This window comes from Elephantulus edwardii, unplaced genomic scaffold, assembly GCF_000299155.1.
Source record: "Elephantulus edwardii isolate Elephantulus edwardi_28Jun2011 unplaced genomic scaffold, EleEdw1.0 scaffold00006, whole genome shotgun sequence".
Classification (NCBI taxonomy): Eukaryota; Metazoa; Chordata; class Mammalia; order Macroscelidea; family Macroscelididae; genus Elephantulus; species Elephantulus edwardii.
In genome coordinates, this window is record NW_006399756.1 from 11,466,582 (window position 1) to 11,486,526 (window position 19,945).

Consider the following 19,945-nt stretch of genomic DNA (forward strand, 5'->3'; position numbering starts at 1 on the left):
CTGAGGTCTTCAAGCTGGAGGCCCAGGTCTTCAGTCTGGAGGCTGAGGTCTTCAAGCTGGAAGCTGAGGTCTTCAAGCTGGAGGCCCAGGTCTTCTATCAGGAGGCTCAGGTCTTCTATCAGGAGGCCCAGGTCTTCGGTCCCAGGTGCTAACAGATTCAAGGGTATGATTTCTACATCCTCAGCATCTTAATAAGGAGGCTTGGTGGCTTAGTGCATCAATGCCAGCCTGCTCACTGAGAGGTCAGCAGCTCAAATCGACCAGGATCTCTGTGGGAGAAAGACAGTCTCCTCTCCTAGAAGAACTCACAGCTTGGAAATCCAGCAGAGGCCACTGTGGGTCAGACTCGACTCCAGGCAGTGCGTTTGGGGGGCTAACGTCCCAGTGCTCTGTCCTGGAGCTCCACAAGGCCTCCTTCCCACTTTCTCCCTCAATCTCAGTAGCTCATCCCGTGACTTCTGAAGAAAGCCTTCTCTTGCTGGATGGTCTTACAGTCCCTCATCCAGGGTGTCACGTCCCTACGGCTCCAGTCAACTGGAGAAGTAACATGGAATATTGCCTAGACCATGGACTTCCGAAAGAACGAGTGTGTCAATCCTAGAAGATACACGGCCAGAAGGCACCGGAGAGGCGAGGCCGGCGACACGTGGTGTCCCATTCTTTGAGCGTGTTATCAGGAGAGCCCAACCCTTGGAGAGAGACACGCGGGTGTAAAGCAGAAGGCAGTGAAAAAGTGGAAGCTCTTGAACGAGATGGATCAGCAGAGGGCCACCAATAAAGGGCGAAAGAACAGGGGCGATCGTGAGGGAGGTACAGTCCTGGCAGGGTGGCGCAGGCCTGGGCAGGGCGGCACGGGTCGGACAGGGCTTCGTGCTGCTACGATACGGGCCTGATTCAATTGCATCTAACAACATTAACTAATAATGACAGCTCACAAGACAACTGAACATTTAGTCAAAAGACATTAGAAGAAAGCTTACGCTTCTCTGACTCTACCATGTACCAGTGTGCTGTACTGTGGTGGTCGGTGCATTGCTGTGACCAGGTCACGCAGGGTGAACAAGTTTCAGCAGCATTCCAGAATGAGAGAGACTAGGAAGAAAGGCCTGGAGACGCGCCTGTGGAAAATCAGCCTCTGGGAATGCCATGCAGCACAGTGCTCCCCTGGCAGTGACGAGTCACCATCGGTCAGAACTGATTCAACGACAGCTGGTCCCGGGCGCCTCTGAGAGTGTGGGGTCACCATTAAAGTTCAAAATATCAGTGTTCACCACTATTTACACAAAGGAGGGAATATTCAAATATTTACTTACAATGTGTGAGGGGAACATACAGTTTCCCCAAGTTCTTGTGAGAAGCTTGAAGACTCCGAACACTTGGTTATGCAAGTTCAGACCCCCTGGGACTGAGGTCAGTGGGGACAGAGGGTGACAGGTCACAACAGCAGAGGACAGTGTGGAGTGTGGCTGGTTCAGGGGCTGCCTGTGGCGGGCAGCTGGACCCAGGCTGTCCTGGGCAGGTTCAAGATGATGGCCCCCGCTCCAGTGAGGGGTAAGGTGGGGGTGTGACAGCCCTTCCTCACTAGTTCAGAGCAGCTGTCAATTTTAGGGAACATCCTATCATATTCTTGTCTTCCCCAAAGTTTGGAGGCCAGAGGACACTGGCTGGAGGATGGCCTACCTCACTTCTCTGCCCAGAAGCCCTGAGAGCCCAAGAGGGACGTGGTCTGCCCAGTGAATGCACCTTCACCTTCAATGCCTAAGCCTTGACCCCGGACAAAGACGGCCACTCACAGAAGGGTGAGAGGGGAGAGTCCCCACACTCCAGGGCCGGATGGGTGAGGTCAGCGGATGGCCCTGCTCACCTGTAGACCGTGTTCTCCCGGTGGAGGTCTTCCAGGCCGCACAGGATTTCAGCTGCGTAAAACAAGGCCCGCTCCTCCTCGAAGCCGGGGTTGCCCATGTTATAGATGTGGAACTTCAGGTCACCTCCGTTCATGATGGTGAGAACCAAGCACAGCGCATCCTTGGTCTCGTAGGCGTAGGCCAGGTTGACCTGGGAACACGAGAGCAGCACCAGGTGGGGCTCAGATGATGCCACCAACTCCCTCTTCTTCAGGATCCTTAAAGGTGGGGCGAGGGCAGTGTGGGTTCTGCAGCAGCTTCACACCACTCCCCGTGGCCTCATGGTCACCCTGTCTGCAGCCCTTCTTGGCCAGTGAGGAAAGGTCATACCTAACTCTTTCCAAAGGGGGTGGGGGAAGGAATTCAGTGATTCTGGTAGAAGGAGGTGTGAGTACTCGCATCACAAAAGCATATACATTACCAGCTGGTTAGGCAGACCCCAGGTGTCATCACATGGGAGGGGGCTCCTCACTACAGTCGCGACTGGAAGTGGGCTGGGGGGGGGGCTCTCTGTAATTCAGCCACCGAGATACTGGGGGCTCTCACTACAGTCGCAACTGGAAGTGGGCTGGGGGGGGCCCTCTGTAATTCAGCCACCGAGATACTGGGGGCTCTCACTACAGTCGTGACTGGAAGTGGGCTTGGGGGGCCTCTTTGTAACTCAACCACCGAGACACTGGGGTTAATTTGTTACTGCAGCAGAGCTGTGCCTGTACTAACATAATATATAAACGAAGCAGCACCTCACCAGGACTGACAGGTTCCGACCAAGATGAAGCTAGATTTGGGAAACCAGAGCTCGCTGGCTGGGACCAAGGAGGGTTTGCTTGTCCACCAATGAACTGGTGATGGAGAATGGAGGCCCTGGCCTCACACAGAGAGCTGCCAGGCACCAACCACTCTGGCGACGAAAGGAGTATCTGGCTGACTTGGTGTAGTGCCCTCCTCTCAAAGGCTTCCACTTCCTGGGGGCTGAGGCCTGGGCATGCTGGATATCACAGACTGAATGATGTTCCCTCAGAATATCCGTGGGAATCCTAATCCCTGTACTTGTGGATGTAATCCTATTTGGAAATAAAGTTGTGGGTTTTTTTGTTATGTTCATTTGATGATACCGGAGTATAATGGGTTCCAAATCGAATTACTTTTGAGCTATGAAAAGAGCAGATTAGACAGAGGCCTGGAGATGAAGGAGGTGGTCTACAAACTGAGGGACCCAAGAGTGCCTAGGACCACCGACAAGGAAGGAACCAGCCAGGCACAGACCCTGGTTTGAACTTCTAACCTTTAGATATGAGAGAAAAAGAAATTTCTGTTCTTTCAAGCTGTTCCCTTGTATTTTCCTGGAGCAACATAGCCATGTAAGAGCATGTGGACTCGGAGGAGAAAACGGAACATGTGGCTAGTGGCCTCTGTGAACTACTGCCTCCTTTATCTAGGAGGTTAGAAGTGAGTGGTGTCTGGTCGCCATTACTGGACATTTTGATTAAAAATAAAAAAATCTATAAATGAACTTTGATTAAAAGGGGGAAAGTAAAAAAAAGAAAGCGGGGGGAGGGAAGTGCAGAACGAAGTTTCACATTCTTACAAACTCTAGGCTTTCTGGAGCCATGGAAGTGAAATGGTCTCCTAAACCCTGAGATGATCTTTAAACGTAAACCAAAAATATCCCTAGAAGTCTTCATAAGAGCAAGCATTAGCTGGGCTTACGTAGTAGAGAATGTCTACTAATTACGCATGGTGTTCTCCTTGGCTCCATCTCTACCAGAACAAACTGACCTCAGCTGACACTGTCACTTGACAACTTAAGGAGGGTGAGAGGGGTCACACAACTGGAAAAGCGTCACCCATGTCAGTGAGTGGTATATGCAGAAACACGCCTTGGTGTGTATTTTGTTGTGTGTATTTTAAACAACAACAATAATAGATACTACACTATTTTTGGTTGTCGGGTTTTTAAAATTTTGTTTTTCATTTTCTGTGTATGTACTGTCAAATCAGATCTGATTGGTACAGGAGGACATTGCCCCTTCTTTTCCAGCAGAAGAGCATCCGATGGATTTGAACCACATATTTCTGTGATTGTAGTGCAGCTTCTTGCCACTAGGCCAGCAGAGCTCCCCCCTACACTATTTTTAAAAACCATTCATTCATGGCATTTCTGTTGTAGTGGCACTGGGACACTGGGACACTGGAGGGCCGTCCCCTCCAAAGGACAGACCCTCCTTCACCAGAGAGCAGCGGCCTCTGGGCCCTGGACTCACCACAAACCGACTGTTGACCTTCTCCAGAATCTGCTTCTCATTGAGCGCCATGGATTCCCCTTTCCTCTTCTTGATTCTTTTCTTCTCCAAGCGCTTGCAGGCATACATCTTACCTGTGGCCCGGACCTGGCAGGCGCACACCTGAGGAGCAAGAAAGGACCTCAGTCAAGGAACTGTGGGAGGAGGGGATGCTGGGAGAGGAAGGGGCCGAAGGTGCTCCCAAACCACAGGACCTGACCGTGGACAGCGGCCTCGAATCGCCCGCTGCGCTGGGCACTGCCCTCTCAAGCTGTCCCCAGTGCCCCCTCCTCTTCCCTTAGGGAATCTTAGCTCTTGACGGTGAGGAATGTGTTAAACATCCACAATGATGTTCAGATGACCAGCCGAGGCCTGAGGGACCACCTCCCTCCAACACACCTGCATTCCACCAAATATAGCAGCTGCTAAGGAGGACTTCAAAGCATTAGCTGTTAGCAGGAGAGGTTTATTCTAGGGGTGATAGGAGACCTCCAAGAGCCTTGCCTTTGTAGCTCAGGGGGATGGGAGCCAAATAGTTGGGGTCTAGTCTCAGTTCTGTCCCTTCAAAGCTCTGACCTTTACTGAGTCACGTAACCAATCTGAACCCAAGCTTTCTTCACCTCACAACTAGGAACAAGAAGACTTACCTCAGCTGCTGGGCTATCAGAGAGTCCAGTGGGGCCTACAATCCCACACAGCCATGTGAGTATCATCATCCGGAAATGTGGGGGCCACGGGTGCTCAGCCCTCATGCCCTCACCTGTCTCCCTGTCCATTCTCCCCGCCAGGCTTGACTCCTGCTCAAGGTGGGTTCCTGAGAGCACCTCCACATCATCTGCGCACCCCAGGGAGCTGAGGGAGGCCCAGCAGCTCCTGCTCCCAATGAAGACACGGCTAGGACGCTCACTCTGACCCTCACCCTCCTCAGCAACACGCACATTACCTGGGACGCTCCACGGTGCCCACGGCTGACCCATCAGCTGAGGAAGCCCCCTTAGAACGCTCTGGGCAGAGTCAGAGGGAGAGAAGCAACTAGACCACAAGGGCTTTCAGTGGAAGGAGGGGGTGGTCACTCACCTCCCCGAAGCCCCCTTTGCCCAGCACGCGGTACTGCCGGAAAGTGTTTTTGGTCACTGGTTGCCTGGGGGGAAAGAAAGCAAGATTCCAACATCAGGCCCATGGAGTTAACACCCAGAATCTGGAAGAATCACCCAATGGAGGCGGCTGGTGGGAGGCACACGTCTGTGACCTCCACAGTGGCCCCATGGCACCTCACAAAGCAGCACTATGATGACTGTCAAGGACTGCTCTGGGGTTGCGTGTTCAAATCTTCCAGCCGAGAGTTGCTCCACTGGCCTGCCCTGCAGCCTTCAGCCTGTCCAGCCCCCACAACTAAGTGAGGCAATTCCCTAAAACTTCTTCATATATGAAAATGTAAACACACACATCTCCCATTGGCTTTACTTCTCTGACTAACCCTGACTATTTGGAAGGAGGAGTGGCATCCACTTCCATAATAGCTTGCCTCCGGAAACCCTATGAACCTGGAGAGAGAATGAAAGACACACACGCGTCGAGGACTCTCCTTCATAGGGTCGCTATGAGTCACCTGCGACTCGACAGCACTTAACAACAACGACAACAACCCTGACTATTACAGATTTTGGTACCAAGAGAAGTTTTAAAGGAACAGGACTTTGAGGATAAGTTGGTAGAATTGGTTCGGGAGTTCCTGAACGTGGTCCTCTTGTCTGGTTAGACGGAAGAGCCAGTAATGACCATTTACAGTGGCAAAGAGCAGAAGGGTGGTCCACGCGTGACACGGCCACAGAGATTCACAAATCACCACCGCAAGGCACGGCTAATCAAAGAGGGAAAAGGCAAGATTCTGGACGACCGTGCACTTGATACTTGGGGCATTTCTGTCGTGCTATGACTCTAGAGACAGACTGGCTGTTCCTGCCTGTGCTGGAAAACTGGGGAGAGAAAAGCATGAGTTTCAGGCTTCAAGTCCCCAGCTCGGGCTCATCATAAACGACCTGATGGTTCCTGTCAGACTGGAGACGAATCTCAACCCCTGGCGGCCACGGAGCTGAGAGTTCTGAGGCCACAGCCTGAGTGTCTTCCTGCAAGTGGCTGGATCACAATGTAAACGGAATCCCACCTTGTAGAGTGTCTGCTGTCAGGGCGTTGACTGAGAAGAGCTGGGATCTCAAAACACTGAATGGGGACAAGTGGACAGGCCCTGGGGGAGTTGGGGTTTGAACCCTTAAACTCTGCTGAGTCTTCTTAATAGGCAGCCTGAAGAGGTTAACCGTGCATTCTCTAAAGAACCTAAAAGGGTCTCCCTTTAGGCGGTTGCCCTGCAAGGAGGTTAGATGAAGTGCAATGGAGACCAGGACTGAGCGAAGGGTCTCCAAGTCAGGGAGCGTCAAGCATGGCTGAGAAAGGCAGCCCTGCCAGCAGCTTGATTTTAGATTTCTGGCCTCAGAACTGGGAAACATTTCTGCTGTTTCAAGTCAGCCACCTTGTAGTCATTGGTCAAGCAGCCCTAAGAAACGACAAGTCCTCACAGGCAAGGAGAGGAAGCGGTCTTGCCTGCTCCCAGGAGGAAAACTGAAGGTATGGAAGCATGTGATCCCCCACGCTGCTTAACCACACTTTGCATGTGGTTCCCTTCTCTCTCCCAAATGCAAATCATGTGGCTGGGCTCAGAGGCAAGCTTGTCTCAGTGCAGGGAGAGGGGAGGCACCTGGAGCCAGACTTGTGTCCCCTGCAGGAACCTGAAGGCGACCACAGCCCTCTCCACAGCTGCCCACTCAGCTGGCCTGGCAGGGTGGGCCACACTTCTGCACCCAGGAGCAGGGCTAGTTCTGCAGCTGTGCTGCTCTGTTCCGGCCCCAGGCCACAGAGGCCTGGGAAGACCCTCCTGCTGACTGCTCCCCATGGTCCTGGGCATGAAGAGCCCTGGATAGCTGCCAGGGCTGCCCCTTTTCACATCTAGACCAGCTGAATGAAACCCATTGGGTCTATCAGCCACCAAAAGCCATAGCTGTCAAGGTGATCTTGACATGGGGTGACCCTGCAGGACAGAGCAGAACAGCCTCACACGGCTTCCAGGCTGTCATCTCTGCAGAAGCCGACCGCCACATCCTTCCCCCAGTGAGCAGCTGGTGGGTTTGAACTGCTGACCTTCAGTTAACAGCCAAGTACGTAACCACTGTGTCACCAGTGCCCCTTTCCACCAAGGGGCTCCTTTGTAATATTCTGCCCTCTTCATACAAACAAGGCTCTGAAAGATGCACCTGTCTAAAGTGACAATTATGAAGCAGTAATACCCAACTTCCCATTTTAATTAACCAAAGCCATTTGTCACGTCTAATCAGAGCCTCTGATCAGGATGTTACTTCCAGAATTCATAAAGAAATGATCATTCCAATCGGAGAATAGGACACCCTATTTCAGATGTTACTGATATACTATCAAGTCGGAATCCACCCACACTGATCCTCTAGCGGATTTTCAGAGGCAAGAAATAACACCAACAGTGACTGCCCAGCTTTCTCCTCCAGAGCAGCTGGTGGATTTGAACCACATGCCTTCAGGTTGGCAGTGCAGCTTCTTCCCACCAGGCCACCAGAGCTCACCTATCTCAGACAGCTTGTACTTTCATTTGGCTACTAGAGCTGTGTTTTATGATGTCAAGGTTGACTCTTGGCCACGGAGAGAAATGATACAGCATGGACGGACCTTGAAAACATCATGTGAGGTGACCAATATAATGATTTCACTTAGAAGAAACATCTAGAAGAGTTGAGTGTCTAGAGGCAAAAGTTGATTACTAGAAAGTGATTATGAACAGTGATTACCAGAAGCAGGGGACAGGGACAGGGGAAAGGGACTCACTGTGTAGGGGACGCTAAGCTTCTCTTAAGGCTGATAGGATAATTTGTCAACAGATAATGTCATGACTGAACGACACGATAAAAGTAACTAATGCCACTGAGTTCTACATTATATAGGGTGGAGAATGTTGAAATGTAAAGCATTTGTTCCAGGTGTGTGTTGTTGTTATGTTCCATTGAGTCGGAAGTGACTCACAGCTGACCTCCAGCGGGTTATCAGAAGCTGTAAATCATACAGGAGTCAACTGCTCCTCTTTAGCTCTGAGAAGAGCGAGTGGACACAGCGTGGCTCCGAGTGGGCAGCCGATGCATTCACTACAATAGCTCTCGGATCTCCAAGACCATTTAAAGCACCCCTTGGTCACTCAACATACACACACGTGCGTGAAGAATCCTGTTCTTCAGGGGCTCGTGGGACACTGGGCTCGCAAAGAACTGGGCCAGCCAGAGTAAGACCAGCAGACACTGCACCCACCACTCCTCCGCGTGTCTTCCCTGGTTTCCTCAGAAAGTCTGGATGTCCCTGGAAATCACACCCAAGGCCAAGGCAGCCTGAAGCCCCAGGGCTCCGGTCCCCTTGTCTCGCACACACAGAAGCGGACCTGGTGATCTCCCTCCTGTGCTTATGTAAGGAGCCCTGCGGGCGGTCGGGGGAGGCATGTTCTGTAGAGCTGCACTGCTAACCAAACACCACGCCTTTCTAGCAGTTCAAATCCACCAGCTGCTCCTGGAGAGAAAGATGGACGGTCGCCCCTACTGTGATTTACAATCTCAAACCCAACGGGGGGTCAGTTCTGACTCAACAGCAATGTGATGATGACGATGACGTGTGGTAAGGAGCTCTGTGGCACAGTGTATAATGTGTCAGACCTGAACCAAAAGGTAAGTGGTTCAAATCCACCAGATGCTCTGCAGGAGAAGGCTAAGCAGTTTCCTTCTGTAAAGATTTGCAGCCTCCACACCCATGTTTATTGCTACTTTGTTCACAATAGCAAAGAGTTGGAAACAGCCCCAGTGCCCATCACAAACGAATGAATAGAGGAGCTGTGGTATATTCACACAATGGAATAATATGCTGCATTGAAAAACAAGGAACTCATGAAATATTATACAAGATGGGTGACCCTGGAGGACATTATGCTGAGTGAAATATCTCAGTCACAAAAAAGACAAATACTATAGAATAGGACTGATATGGGGGCTAGGGGAAAACTAAGAAACGAGGGGTTAAATAATGCACACGGCATTGAAACAGACAAGGGAGAGAACTGTATAAAAGGAACATATGATTAGGTATTACTGGCATGACAAGAGTCCAGAATAAGAGCTGCACAGTGAAGTAGTCTGGGGGCGGGGGTGGGGACGACTGTATAACAATGAATGAACTTTTTTTCCAAAGAAAAAAGCGAACTGGGGGACAGGGAGGAAACAATGAATGAATGGAAAGGAAAAAAAAGAGTATCTTCAAACCTTTTAATATCAAATAAAGTATACATTAAAAAAAAAAAAAGATTTGCAGCCTCAGAAAGCAGACAGGACGTCAGTCATTGTGAGTTGAAATCAATTTGTGAGTGTGGTTTTTAGTGGATTGTGTGGTGGTCATGTGGTGGCTAACCCAAAGGCTTCCAGTTTAAGCCCATCAGGCATTCCACGCTAAGAAAGACGAGACAGTCAACGTTTGTAAAGATGACAGACTCAGAAACCTGACGGGCCCAGTCTGCTGTCTTTGATCAGTGAAGGAGGGGAAGACCCTCAATGAGACTGGTGACACAGCGGCTGTAACCACGGGCTCTGCGCTGGTAGAGACGATGAAGACGGCACAGGAGGGGCCAGGCAGCTGCGCTGATGTTCACAGACTGACCCCACTGACAGTCCCATGAGTCGAGCTTGACTTGATGGTACCTCACAGCATCAACAATAAACACTCAGCTCATCACCGTCCAAGTCGGAGCTGACTCATAGCTGATCCTCCAGCAGGTTTTCAGAGGCGATGAATCACATGGAAAGGGACTGTCCACCTTCTTTTCTCACAGAGCAGCTGGTGGATTCAAACCACCAGCCTTTGGGTTGGCGGTACAACTCTTTATCCAGTAGGCTAGGGTCACTGTAAGTCAGAATTGACTCTGTGACAACAGACACTTGCTTTTTGTGTATGTGTGGCACAACCGTTAAAGGCTCAGCTGTCACCAGCAAGGTCACAGCTCAAACCCACCGGCTTCTCTGCTTCCATAGAGATCTATAGTCTCGGAAGCCGGAGACTGAGCCTGCCTGTGTGTCTGCACATCCACACACATGCAAGAGCAGTTCCGTCAGCATAGACTATTTCTAGAATGTACGGAACAGCAGGATGGTTCCGTTTTTAAACCGCAAACTCATGGGAAGTGATGGATTTTTACGTGATTCTCAAACGCCAAGCGTGCACACACACCTCACGTTCCCCCACGCGTACGGGCCTGGGTGCTCACCTTTCCAGCCATTTCCACTGGAGAAAGCGATCGAAATACATGCTGTCCAGGTATTCTTGGAAGGGTTCTCCCCGAAGGTAGTCGTGGACAGATCTAGCTCAGATGAAACAGACAGACAACATTTTATAATCCTGACCGCAGAGCTGCCAGGCAGAAGTTCACCCCCAGCCCCAGCCGTTCCCACGTTCTGGAGATGCAAACACAGGCAGCCGGGCTCAGGTCCAGTCAGTCCATCAGAGAGCCCTCATTCGGCCCAGTGTTGTGAGACTGAGGCACTGGTTCTGTGAACATTTACAAGGAGCATGGTGATGTAGTGGTTAAGTACTCAGCTGCTAATCAAAAGGTCAGCAGTTCAAACCCACCAGCTGGTCTTTGGGAGAAAGCTGTGGCAGTGTGATTCTGTAAAGATCGAGGGCCTTGGGAACTGCCTGGGCCAGCTCTACTCTGTCCTGCAGAGTCACTGTGAGGACTGACGTGTGGTAGGAAGGACGTGCCAGGCATCACTCTAGACCCAGGAAGCAGTGAGCATGAAGCGGACGCTGTGATGGGGGCTCCCCACAGACCACACAGACGAACACTCACGAATGAGTGCTAAGTGATGTCTCTGGGGCCGGGGGAATCTCCCTGGAGAAGAGTTTCCAGCTGGGATTAGGAAAACAGATGAGGATGAGGTGCTGGAAAGGGGTTGGGCCTGGACGTGGTGAAGACAGTGGAAGCAGCAGAGGAAGGAGCACGTGCTCAGGTCCTGGGGTAGGAAGGTGCATTTGCCTCTGAAGAAAGGGCCGTGGGCAGGGCTGGGGTGGAGGCAAGGGGCGTGACTGGGAGGTCTGGCTTCTCCCCACCTCCGGGTGCCCCCCCATCACCATCACAGCGGGCACTGTGGACATCAGCCAGGAAGCAACAGGAAATCATGGGAGCTTTGGACAGAAGGGCGACCTGCTGGACTGAGGGAGGGAGTTCCAGACAGAGATGGGGATGGTAGTGGGGACATGCGGGCGGTGTGCGCGTATGCGTGTGCACACATCGTGACACTAGTGTGTCAGGAGCCACACGCACCAACTCCTCTCCCCTTCACCACGGCCGGTGCTGGGCCCCTGCAGACAAGGTGAGGGGGAAAGGGGACACAGGGGGTCTCCTGTAGCAGCGCTGCTCTGCAGACCTCCCGGGCTGGCCACAGTTTGGCAGAGCCTCCGTCTCCTCGCCCAGGAGAGCCATGCCCATGTGACATCCTTTGAAGGTGTTTTCTTTGGACCTGGCGCTGCCAGAAGTGGACAAGCAGCTGGCTGGCTTAGCTGGGGCTCTGGGGCACCAAAGGCCTGCGTCCTGTGCCCAGGATGGCCTGGGTGGAGGAAAGGAGGTGGAGGACGGGAGGTGGAAGGTGGGCAAGGTCTGCGGACCAGCCCGGGTGGGCACTTACTGCGCACATGCAGAGAAGAGTTCCTTGCTGGGCCTCTGGCGGAGCCTCTCCTCTGTCTGGGAGACCAGGTCCTGGCTGACCCGGGTGATGCACGCTGGAGACTAGAAGGAGAGGAGCGGCGTGAGTAGTGAGGAACAGGAGAGGGCACTGGCAGGGGTAGGCCTCAGGTACGCATGGGCAAAGCAGCCAGGCCCAGGTGACAGTGCTCAGGGCAGGCGCACAGATGGCCCCAGCCAGGTGTGACAGCTGGCCCACATCGGGCCCAGGGCTGCATTTACACAGGGAGGCGGCCGAGCTGGAGGGCGAAGGAGGACCCAGGATTCAGGTCTGTGTGACCTCAGGGACATCACGGGGCTTCTCTGAGCCTCATTGTCTGAACATGGACAAGGGCAGTCCCAGGTCCTGGAACAAGGTGCTCAAGCTGCCTGGGGCTGGGCACTGTGTCATGAGTCATCAGCGGACCCTTAGGAAGTGTCCCCAAGCCTCGCCGGGCTGTCCCTCAGAAGGTTCAGAATGGTAAGAGGGGTTCCCTTTCAACCACAAGGATCACTTGTGACCTGACAGATCAGTGGCTGGAGGCTGAGTGGCTATGAGGGCAGCTTGGAGTGAAAGAGACCAAGGTTCAAATCCCAGCTCTGCCATGTTAGCTTGTACTGCTCAGTCTGACTGTTGGTTACCAGGACAATGGCCAGGAACAACAGGCTGGCCCTTGACGAGTCAATGGGACTTTAGGTGAAGCGTGGGGCCTGATGCTGGCTGACCACACACACGATGAGTTACACCCTGTCACTTTCTTCAGCTTCTAGGTTAAGCCATTGAGTATCTAGGAGTTCCTGGGTCCTCCACAGGGCGAGGAGCTCTCATGATACAGCAGGTTAGCACTCAGCTGTTGACTGAAAAGGCCGGCAGTTCGAACCCACCAGCTACTCCTTAGGAGAAAGCCTGGCAGTGTGAGCCCATAAAGATTCCCAGTCTCAGAAACCCCAGGGGTTACTATGCACCCCATGGGTTACTATCAACCATCCCACAGGGTTGCTATAAGCTGGAATTGACTAGAACGCAGCAGGATTGTTGTTTTTCCCCCATAAGCCTCCGGGCCTGGGTGAGGGTGCTGGAAGGGCCCCAGCCCCCACACCTGCCCCTCCCCCAACCATTCACCCTCCACCAGCTGTTCATGGGGCTGACTCACCAGCTGGGCCACGAGGTGGGTTTTTAATAAATTACAGGGATAATTGAGAAAATTGCTGGGAGTAGGCTCAGGAAGACGGGGTGTAGACATGTCTTTCCCTCCAAAGGAAGCTGAAATCTGCAAGGCTTGCTTTCCCCGCCCAGCTCTTGAAGAGTGTGTGTGTGTGTGTGTGTGTGTGTTCTCTGCCAAGTCCATTGAGGGTGTCTGTGAGGCTGGGTACAGGGCTGAGGCGGTGGGAGGCATATCCCATCCCTGATGAATGGAATCAGCCCTCACCCGTCCCTCCTTCCAGTCTCCCCTCTGGTGGTCCCTGCATTCCCCCAACTCCCAGCAGGGCCATGCTCCTAGCCCACATGGGTGGGAGATGTAGGGGTAGAAATGCGGCTCAGGGGAGATGGGTGAGGAGCTGTGTGCTCCGAACAGCAGGTTCAGACAAATTTCCTCGATGGCAGGCTGCCCCTCCTGGGTGCTGACCCAGGGGGTAAGTGCCATGGTGGTAGCTCCCACCCCCCTACCTCCCCACATACACCCTGCACTGAGGTTGCAGGACAGCGCGCACCCCCCCCGCCCCCGTGGTCCAGCCACTCCTCATTGCATGTACGGAGGCAGGAGGCCGAGGGTGGGCCCCACTGCTGACCCCATCTTGCCTCCACCTCCTTATCTGTAACATGAAAGGGCTGCACCAGGGATACTCAAGAGTCCTTTGAGATTTAGGAGTGGATGCTTGGTGAATTTTTGCTTCTAAGACTTGGGAGAAACTTCTTGGGAATTCTGACAGCTGGGCCTCTCGGGATCAAGAACTTCTGGCTACCACGCAGCCATCAATCAAACAGTAAAACAAGCCCCAAGGTCACTGGCACAATCCTCTCGCCCAGAAAATGCTCCTGAGTGAGGGAGGTGGCTGGGGCAGCCTAGGTTTGGAAGCGCCCGTGGCTGACACAGCGCTGGTATTCTCTGAGCGCTTGTTAGTGAATGAGGCTAATGGAGGAGTTCTACTACAGTGACCAAGTGTGACTTTGAACTTGCTGTAAGGCAGCTGGGTGGCCAGGCTCTAGAGAACAAGAGTGCCATTTCCTGCATCTTTAGGTGAGAGCTGGGCCCTGCCTTCATTTCTCTCACGAGAAGCCTTTTGTGCCCTGGCCTACCTGGCTCCAGATACAAGGGGGTAGGGCCGGGGAGCCAACATGGTCTTTGACCTAAAGTACAGGCAAACCTCAAGAGAAATTTGGGGTTTGGCCCAAAGCACCAAAAATAAAGTAAGCAACACAATAAAGAGTTGTAAGAACTTTTTGGTTTCCCAGTGCATATAAAAGTTTTATCTGAGGGAGTTCTGGTGGCCTAGTGGCAAGATGGTGCACTACAATCCCAGAGGAACGTGGTTCAAATCCATCAGATGCTCTGCTGGAGAAGGAGAGACAATTTCCTCCTCTACCAGTCAGCTCCAATTTGACAGTACCTACACACAAATAGTAAAATAAAATAAAGATTTAAAAAAACTTATGTCTACACAATAGTATATTGTATAATTACAATGCTAGCCCGAAGGTATATGGTTGGAATCTACCAGCCTACGGGAGAAAGATGGGTAATCTCCTCCCACGTGGTCTAATGCCTCTGAAAACCCACTGGAGGGTCAGCTATGGGTCAGTTCTGACACAACAGAAGCAACAGTGTTGTGTAAGAGCATTTTAAGAAAACTTTTAAATACTGTGAGAACTGCCGAGATGTAACACAAGAGACAGTTAGTGAGCTGACAGGAAAATAACACTTATTTGACTGCTTTATGAAGGTTGCCACAGCCCGTCAATTTGTTTTAAAAACCGTAGTATCTGCAAAGTGCAATGAAATGAGCCACTACTTTCTTGCCAGTAAGACATGAAAGGAGTCACTGACAAAGTAAGGAGTCACTGGCTGGCGGGAATGGTTAAGTGCTAGGTTACCAACCTGAAGGCTGGAAGTTCAAACTCATCCACAGGCACCTCGGAAGAAAGGCCTGGTGATCTGCTTCCAAAAAGTCACAGCTGTGAAAGTGCTACTCTGCACACACCCCGTTGCCATCAGCTGGACTCAACTCAACTGCAACTGGTATTCTGGTTTACCGTCCTAATTACAGTAATTCACTGCTGCTGAGTCAGACTGATGCATCGCTGACCCTCCAGCGGGTTTTCAGAGGCCACAAATCACATGGGAGAAGACTGCCCATCTTTCTCCTCTGGAGCAGCTGGTGGATTCGTACCATCTGCCTTTGCACTAGCAGTGCAACTCCTTAACCACTAGGTCACCAGATCTCCCAGCTATCTTAAGAATGCTATGTCACCTCCCAGTTCTGTTGATGTGGCATAAAACAAGATGGTTGAAACTCAAATGAGTTTCTAACGTTTTTCTTACCAATAATTTTTTTTCATATAAACCTATCAACAGACTCTTTGAAGCAGGACTTTGACAAGGAACTTCAGAGACATTCAAGCCAGATTCAGAAGAGGCTGTGAAACAAGGAATATCATTGCTGAGATCACACGGATCTTGGCTGAATGCAAAGAATACCAGGAAAATGGTCCCTTGTGTGCATTCCACTGACTATGCAAAGGCATTCAACTGTGCAGATCAGAAGAAACTATGGTTAAGGTTGCAAAGAATGAGAAATCTAGACATTTCATTGTTCTCATATGGAGCCTATCCCTAGATCAAGAGGCAGTTGTTCAAACAGAACAAGGGAATATGCCACTGTTTAAAATCAGAAGTATGGATCAGGGCTAGATTCTTTCACCGTCCTCATATAATTTATATGCTAGGCAAATAATATGAAAAGCTAGGTTATATGAAAAATAAAGTGTCAGGACTAGAGGAAGACGTGTGATATCCAGACGACACACTCTCCTTGCTTAAAGTAAAGTGGACTTGAAGCACTTACTGAAGATCAAGACTACATCCTTCAGTATAAATGACACCAAAGCATAAAATAAAAATCCTCACAAGCGAAGTAAAATGCAATACCATGATAAGCAGAGAAAAGACTGAAGCTGTCAATGACTTCATCTGACTTGAATCCAAAACCAGCATCCCTGGAAGCAGGAGTGAAGACCTCAACCAATTTACTGCGTTGTGCTGCCCGCTGCAAGAGACCTCCTCAATGTGCAAACACAAAGATGTGACTTGGAAATCTAAGTGGTACCTGTATGACATGGTCGTTTTAGTCACCTCATACGTATGCAAAAGCTGGACGGCGAATCAGGAAGAGGAAGCCCGAAGAACCGACGTCTCTGAATCACAGTGCTGGTGTGGAACACAGAACATACCACGGCCTTCCAGAAGATCACACATCTGTCTCCATGAGCCCAGGGCTCAGAGAAGGGAGATGGCATGGGTGTGCACATCTGGGGAGTCAGAGCGAAGCAGAATTTGCCCTGAGACCTCTGGCTCCTCACCATCCTCCCACCTGAGGACAAGGACAGCTGCCTAGGGCTCCCGAAGCAGATGGAAGGGACTGTCCAGGGCGACCAGCTGTGTCACATCAGTGAAGGCACATCACTCTCCTAACTTCAGGGCTCTGGGGACACAGTCCACAGTCCAAGCCCTGATGAGGGCTTAGCAAGCAGATAATCATGTGCTTGGTTCACTGATCATTGGTTTAAGATCAGCCTCTGGCTCGACATGAAGAGACGAAGTGATTCCAACCAAATGCTCTTTCAAGTGACTCCAGGGAAAAATACTTTTGCCAATAAGAAGGAATAAGAAAGTCCTGGCCAGTTCACATGTGGAACGGACCCCACACCTGCTGTGTCAGTCGGAGAGGGCGCCACTGCTCAGAGGGGCCGTTGGGATTGGGCTGCAGCTTAGAGAAATCCCAAAGCCACTGCTACAAAGCTAACTCCCACTGGAGGAGACCCTGCCGGACAGGGCAGCGTCCCAAGGCTGTAAATCTTCATAGCAGCAGATGACCACATCCTCCTCCTGTGTCGCGGCTAGGGGGTTCAAACTGCCGACCTTCTGGCTAGCAGCCGAGTACTTAACTGCTGTGCCACTTGGGTGGCTACCCGTTCAGAGGTGTCCATTTCAAAGAGAGACCTCTAAGGAGGGTGGCATTCTTCAGCAATGATGTGGAGCAGCTCTGGGCTTCCCAGCAGCCACGATCCAGCGAACTTTGAAGGCTGGGGACATTTACACTGTTCCAGATGCTTCTCTAGAACACCCACCCCTTCTGGTCCCTGGGGGTCTGTGGTGTGAGGTGAGTGTGGAGGGGGTGCATCCTGTAGGTCAGGTGGGCCTGGGATACAAGTGCCCGTGTTGGCTGTGATCAGATCTCACGCACTCTGGGCCAGGGACATGCACACTGGCATCCTGGTCCTTGTGACAGGCCTGTGGGGATGTCTGGGGTCAGGGGAGGACCCGCCCAGAGCTGGTACCTGCACAGTGAACGTGTATTTGGGGGTGACTCAAGGACCAGGAGAGATTACACTCTGGAAGACCAACATCCACTCCTTGCCTGTGTGATTGTACACAGCATCTCCCCTCCCAGGCCTGGGCTGCAGTTCCACAGGGGTCCTCAGCTGTCCCCCACAGAAGTGACCTCAGCGTTTCAGCAAAGATCAGGGTGTCTGGTCGTCCCCCCACCCCCAGCAGGAACAATCTGGGACAATGAAGGCACTGATCTCTCTTGGGTCATGGTGGGGGTGGCGAGGTCACCAACCCTGGGCAAAAGCCCCCCAGTGATGCTTTTTTAGGTGCTCAGTCATGAAGTATGTCCCAGCACCGCCAAGCTTTGGCCCCCTCCGATGCACCGTACCAGGGGCGGATTACTAAATAAGCAAGCACCGGCTTACTTGCGCGCCTGCCCTGAACAGTTTCACGTGGGTGCTGTGGGTCATCCGACACTGCTCAGAGATGGAAGTCCCAGGGCAGTGGACCCAACCGAGTTCAGCCTCGACTGTCACACTGCAAGACAGATGACCATCTGTCCGCCAGGTGGCGCCATTGAGTCTCACCACGGACACTGTGCAAGGGACCCTGCCAAGCCGACTAGACTCCCTGAAATAACGGCAAGTGCTTGGCCAAGTGCGGCCTTTGCAACAAGTGAGGAGTTAAGGAGACTTCAGTTTGGGTGGAAGCCCCACAGAAGTGAGGCGGAGCAGAGCCTGAAGGGAGGGGTGGGGTTAAGCTGGGGGGCACTGTGTGAGGAGGGGCTGGGGTAGGACCACAGGGTGGAGGGCTGGCAAGACACCCCGCTGTCCTGAGGGAGCAAGAACCTCACTGCAGGAGCCACAGACCTGAACCATTAGCCCCAGGTGACCTCGCAGGAGCTGCCCCAGCTCCCTCGTGTGACCCCTCTGCACTCGTAGGAGGGGGGCTGGTCAGAGAGAGCCTCCAGAGGTGTGAGGTCCTTGTTCCCTGAGCACCTCCACCACTGAGGTTTCACTTCCAGGTGTCTGAGTGGAAGTGGGGTCGGCGATAGGTGCGACACACAGAGGAGGACAGAGGGCTCTCTCACCACCCCCACAAAGCACAGCTCCTCAGTCCTGAAGTCAGCACTGCTGGTGTCACTCTCAGAACCTTCTAGAATGCACATCCTATACTTGTCTAGATGCGGGGCCTGTGATGGGCAGGAGGGAGTGGAGGACGCAAAGGGTTCTTCTGGGAAGAGACTTCAGGGCTTACCCAATCCAATCAACCCATTGCACAAATGGAAAGACTGAAACCCTGGGAGGGAAGGGAGCCCTCCTGGGTGGCACGGTTGGCCTTGCAGATCCAGGGTCAGGAGCCTCGGAGCCTCTTGCTTTGGGGCAGCCCAGGGCGAGGGGAGTGGAGCAGAGTCGTCTAACCTCTAGGCAAGCGCCTGAACCATCTCGATGGGAAGGACACAGCTTTCCTGCCATTTCAGCACCTGGGCCTCATTCACAGGTGGGGACAGGCCACACAGCACTCTTACCCTGATGTCTCTCCCACCCAAGCCCACCTCACTACCATGGTGGCAGGGATTCCCATCTTGCACTTGGACTATTCAGGAGCCTCCTTGCAGCTCCCGGCTACTCATTTGCTCTGACATTAAACACCATGATCCCAAGGACAGAAAGCATCAACAAATCCCACAGTCTACAGGCCTGAGTTCAAGACCCCTGACACCCTCGCCGGCCTGATGCTCCACCCACCCCTATGGTCTGCTTGGGCACACTGGGGCCTCTCAGCTGCTGGGCCTTTGCTCCTTGCATCCAATCCCATCTACCAATCAGCCACCAGTCTCCAGACTTGAGGTGACCTCCGACCCGATCAATTCCACCTTTTGGTGACAACTGTCATCACAACTCCCATTTCTCCAGCACCTCCCATGCCAGGTTTGGGAGCTTCACCTGTGCTCCTCTCAAGGCAGGTTCTCATATTATTATGCCCATTTCTCAGATAGAGTGGACTGAGGGATGAATGGACTCGCCCAGGGTCCTTCAGCTGCTTTGGGAGGGACCATGAGATTCAAGGCCAGACTCTGGCCAGAGCGCCTCACCCCTGAGCACATCACGCCCCCAAGGGGGCCACGGTGAGTCTCAGATGACGCCACAGAAGAACAGGATTTAGTCATGAGGAACAAACCCATGGAGAGCGCTTGTGGGTGGGGAGACCTTGATAACGGGGTGCTCTGGACTTGGCCTGTTTTGGAAAGGCTTCATGCCCCTGCAAACACAGGTTATTCCTCTGGTCTGGCACAGACAGGTTGCCCCCAAGCGTGGCACGCACAGGCTGTGCACCCCGCCCCTCAGCCCAGTGCACACAGGCTGCTGTCCCCCCGCCCCCAGCCCA

At 52.5% G+C, this 19,945-nt stretch overlaps 1 protein-coding gene across 1 annotated transcript in view; it reads right to left on the reverse strand.

Moving 5' to 3' along the window:
* GRK5 (G protein-coupled receptor kinase 5) overlaps positions 1-19,945 on the reverse strand; it is a 126,729-nt gene that overhangs the window by 13,550 nt on the left and 93,234 nt on the right. Inside the window, exons 4-8 of the mRNA XM_006879900.1 lie at positions 11,974-12,074; positions 10,557-10,649; positions 5,264-5,327; positions 4,169-4,309; positions 1,865-2,055 (exon numbers count right to left, since the gene is read on the reverse strand). Coding sequence (XP_006879962.1) covers positions 1,865-2,055; positions 4,169-4,309; positions 5,264-5,327; positions 10,557-10,649; positions 11,974-12,074 — 590 coding nt within the window. The remainder of the gene's footprint in view (positions 1-1,864; positions 2,056-4,168; positions 4,310-5,263; positions 5,328-10,556; positions 10,650-11,973; positions 12,075-19,945) is intronic.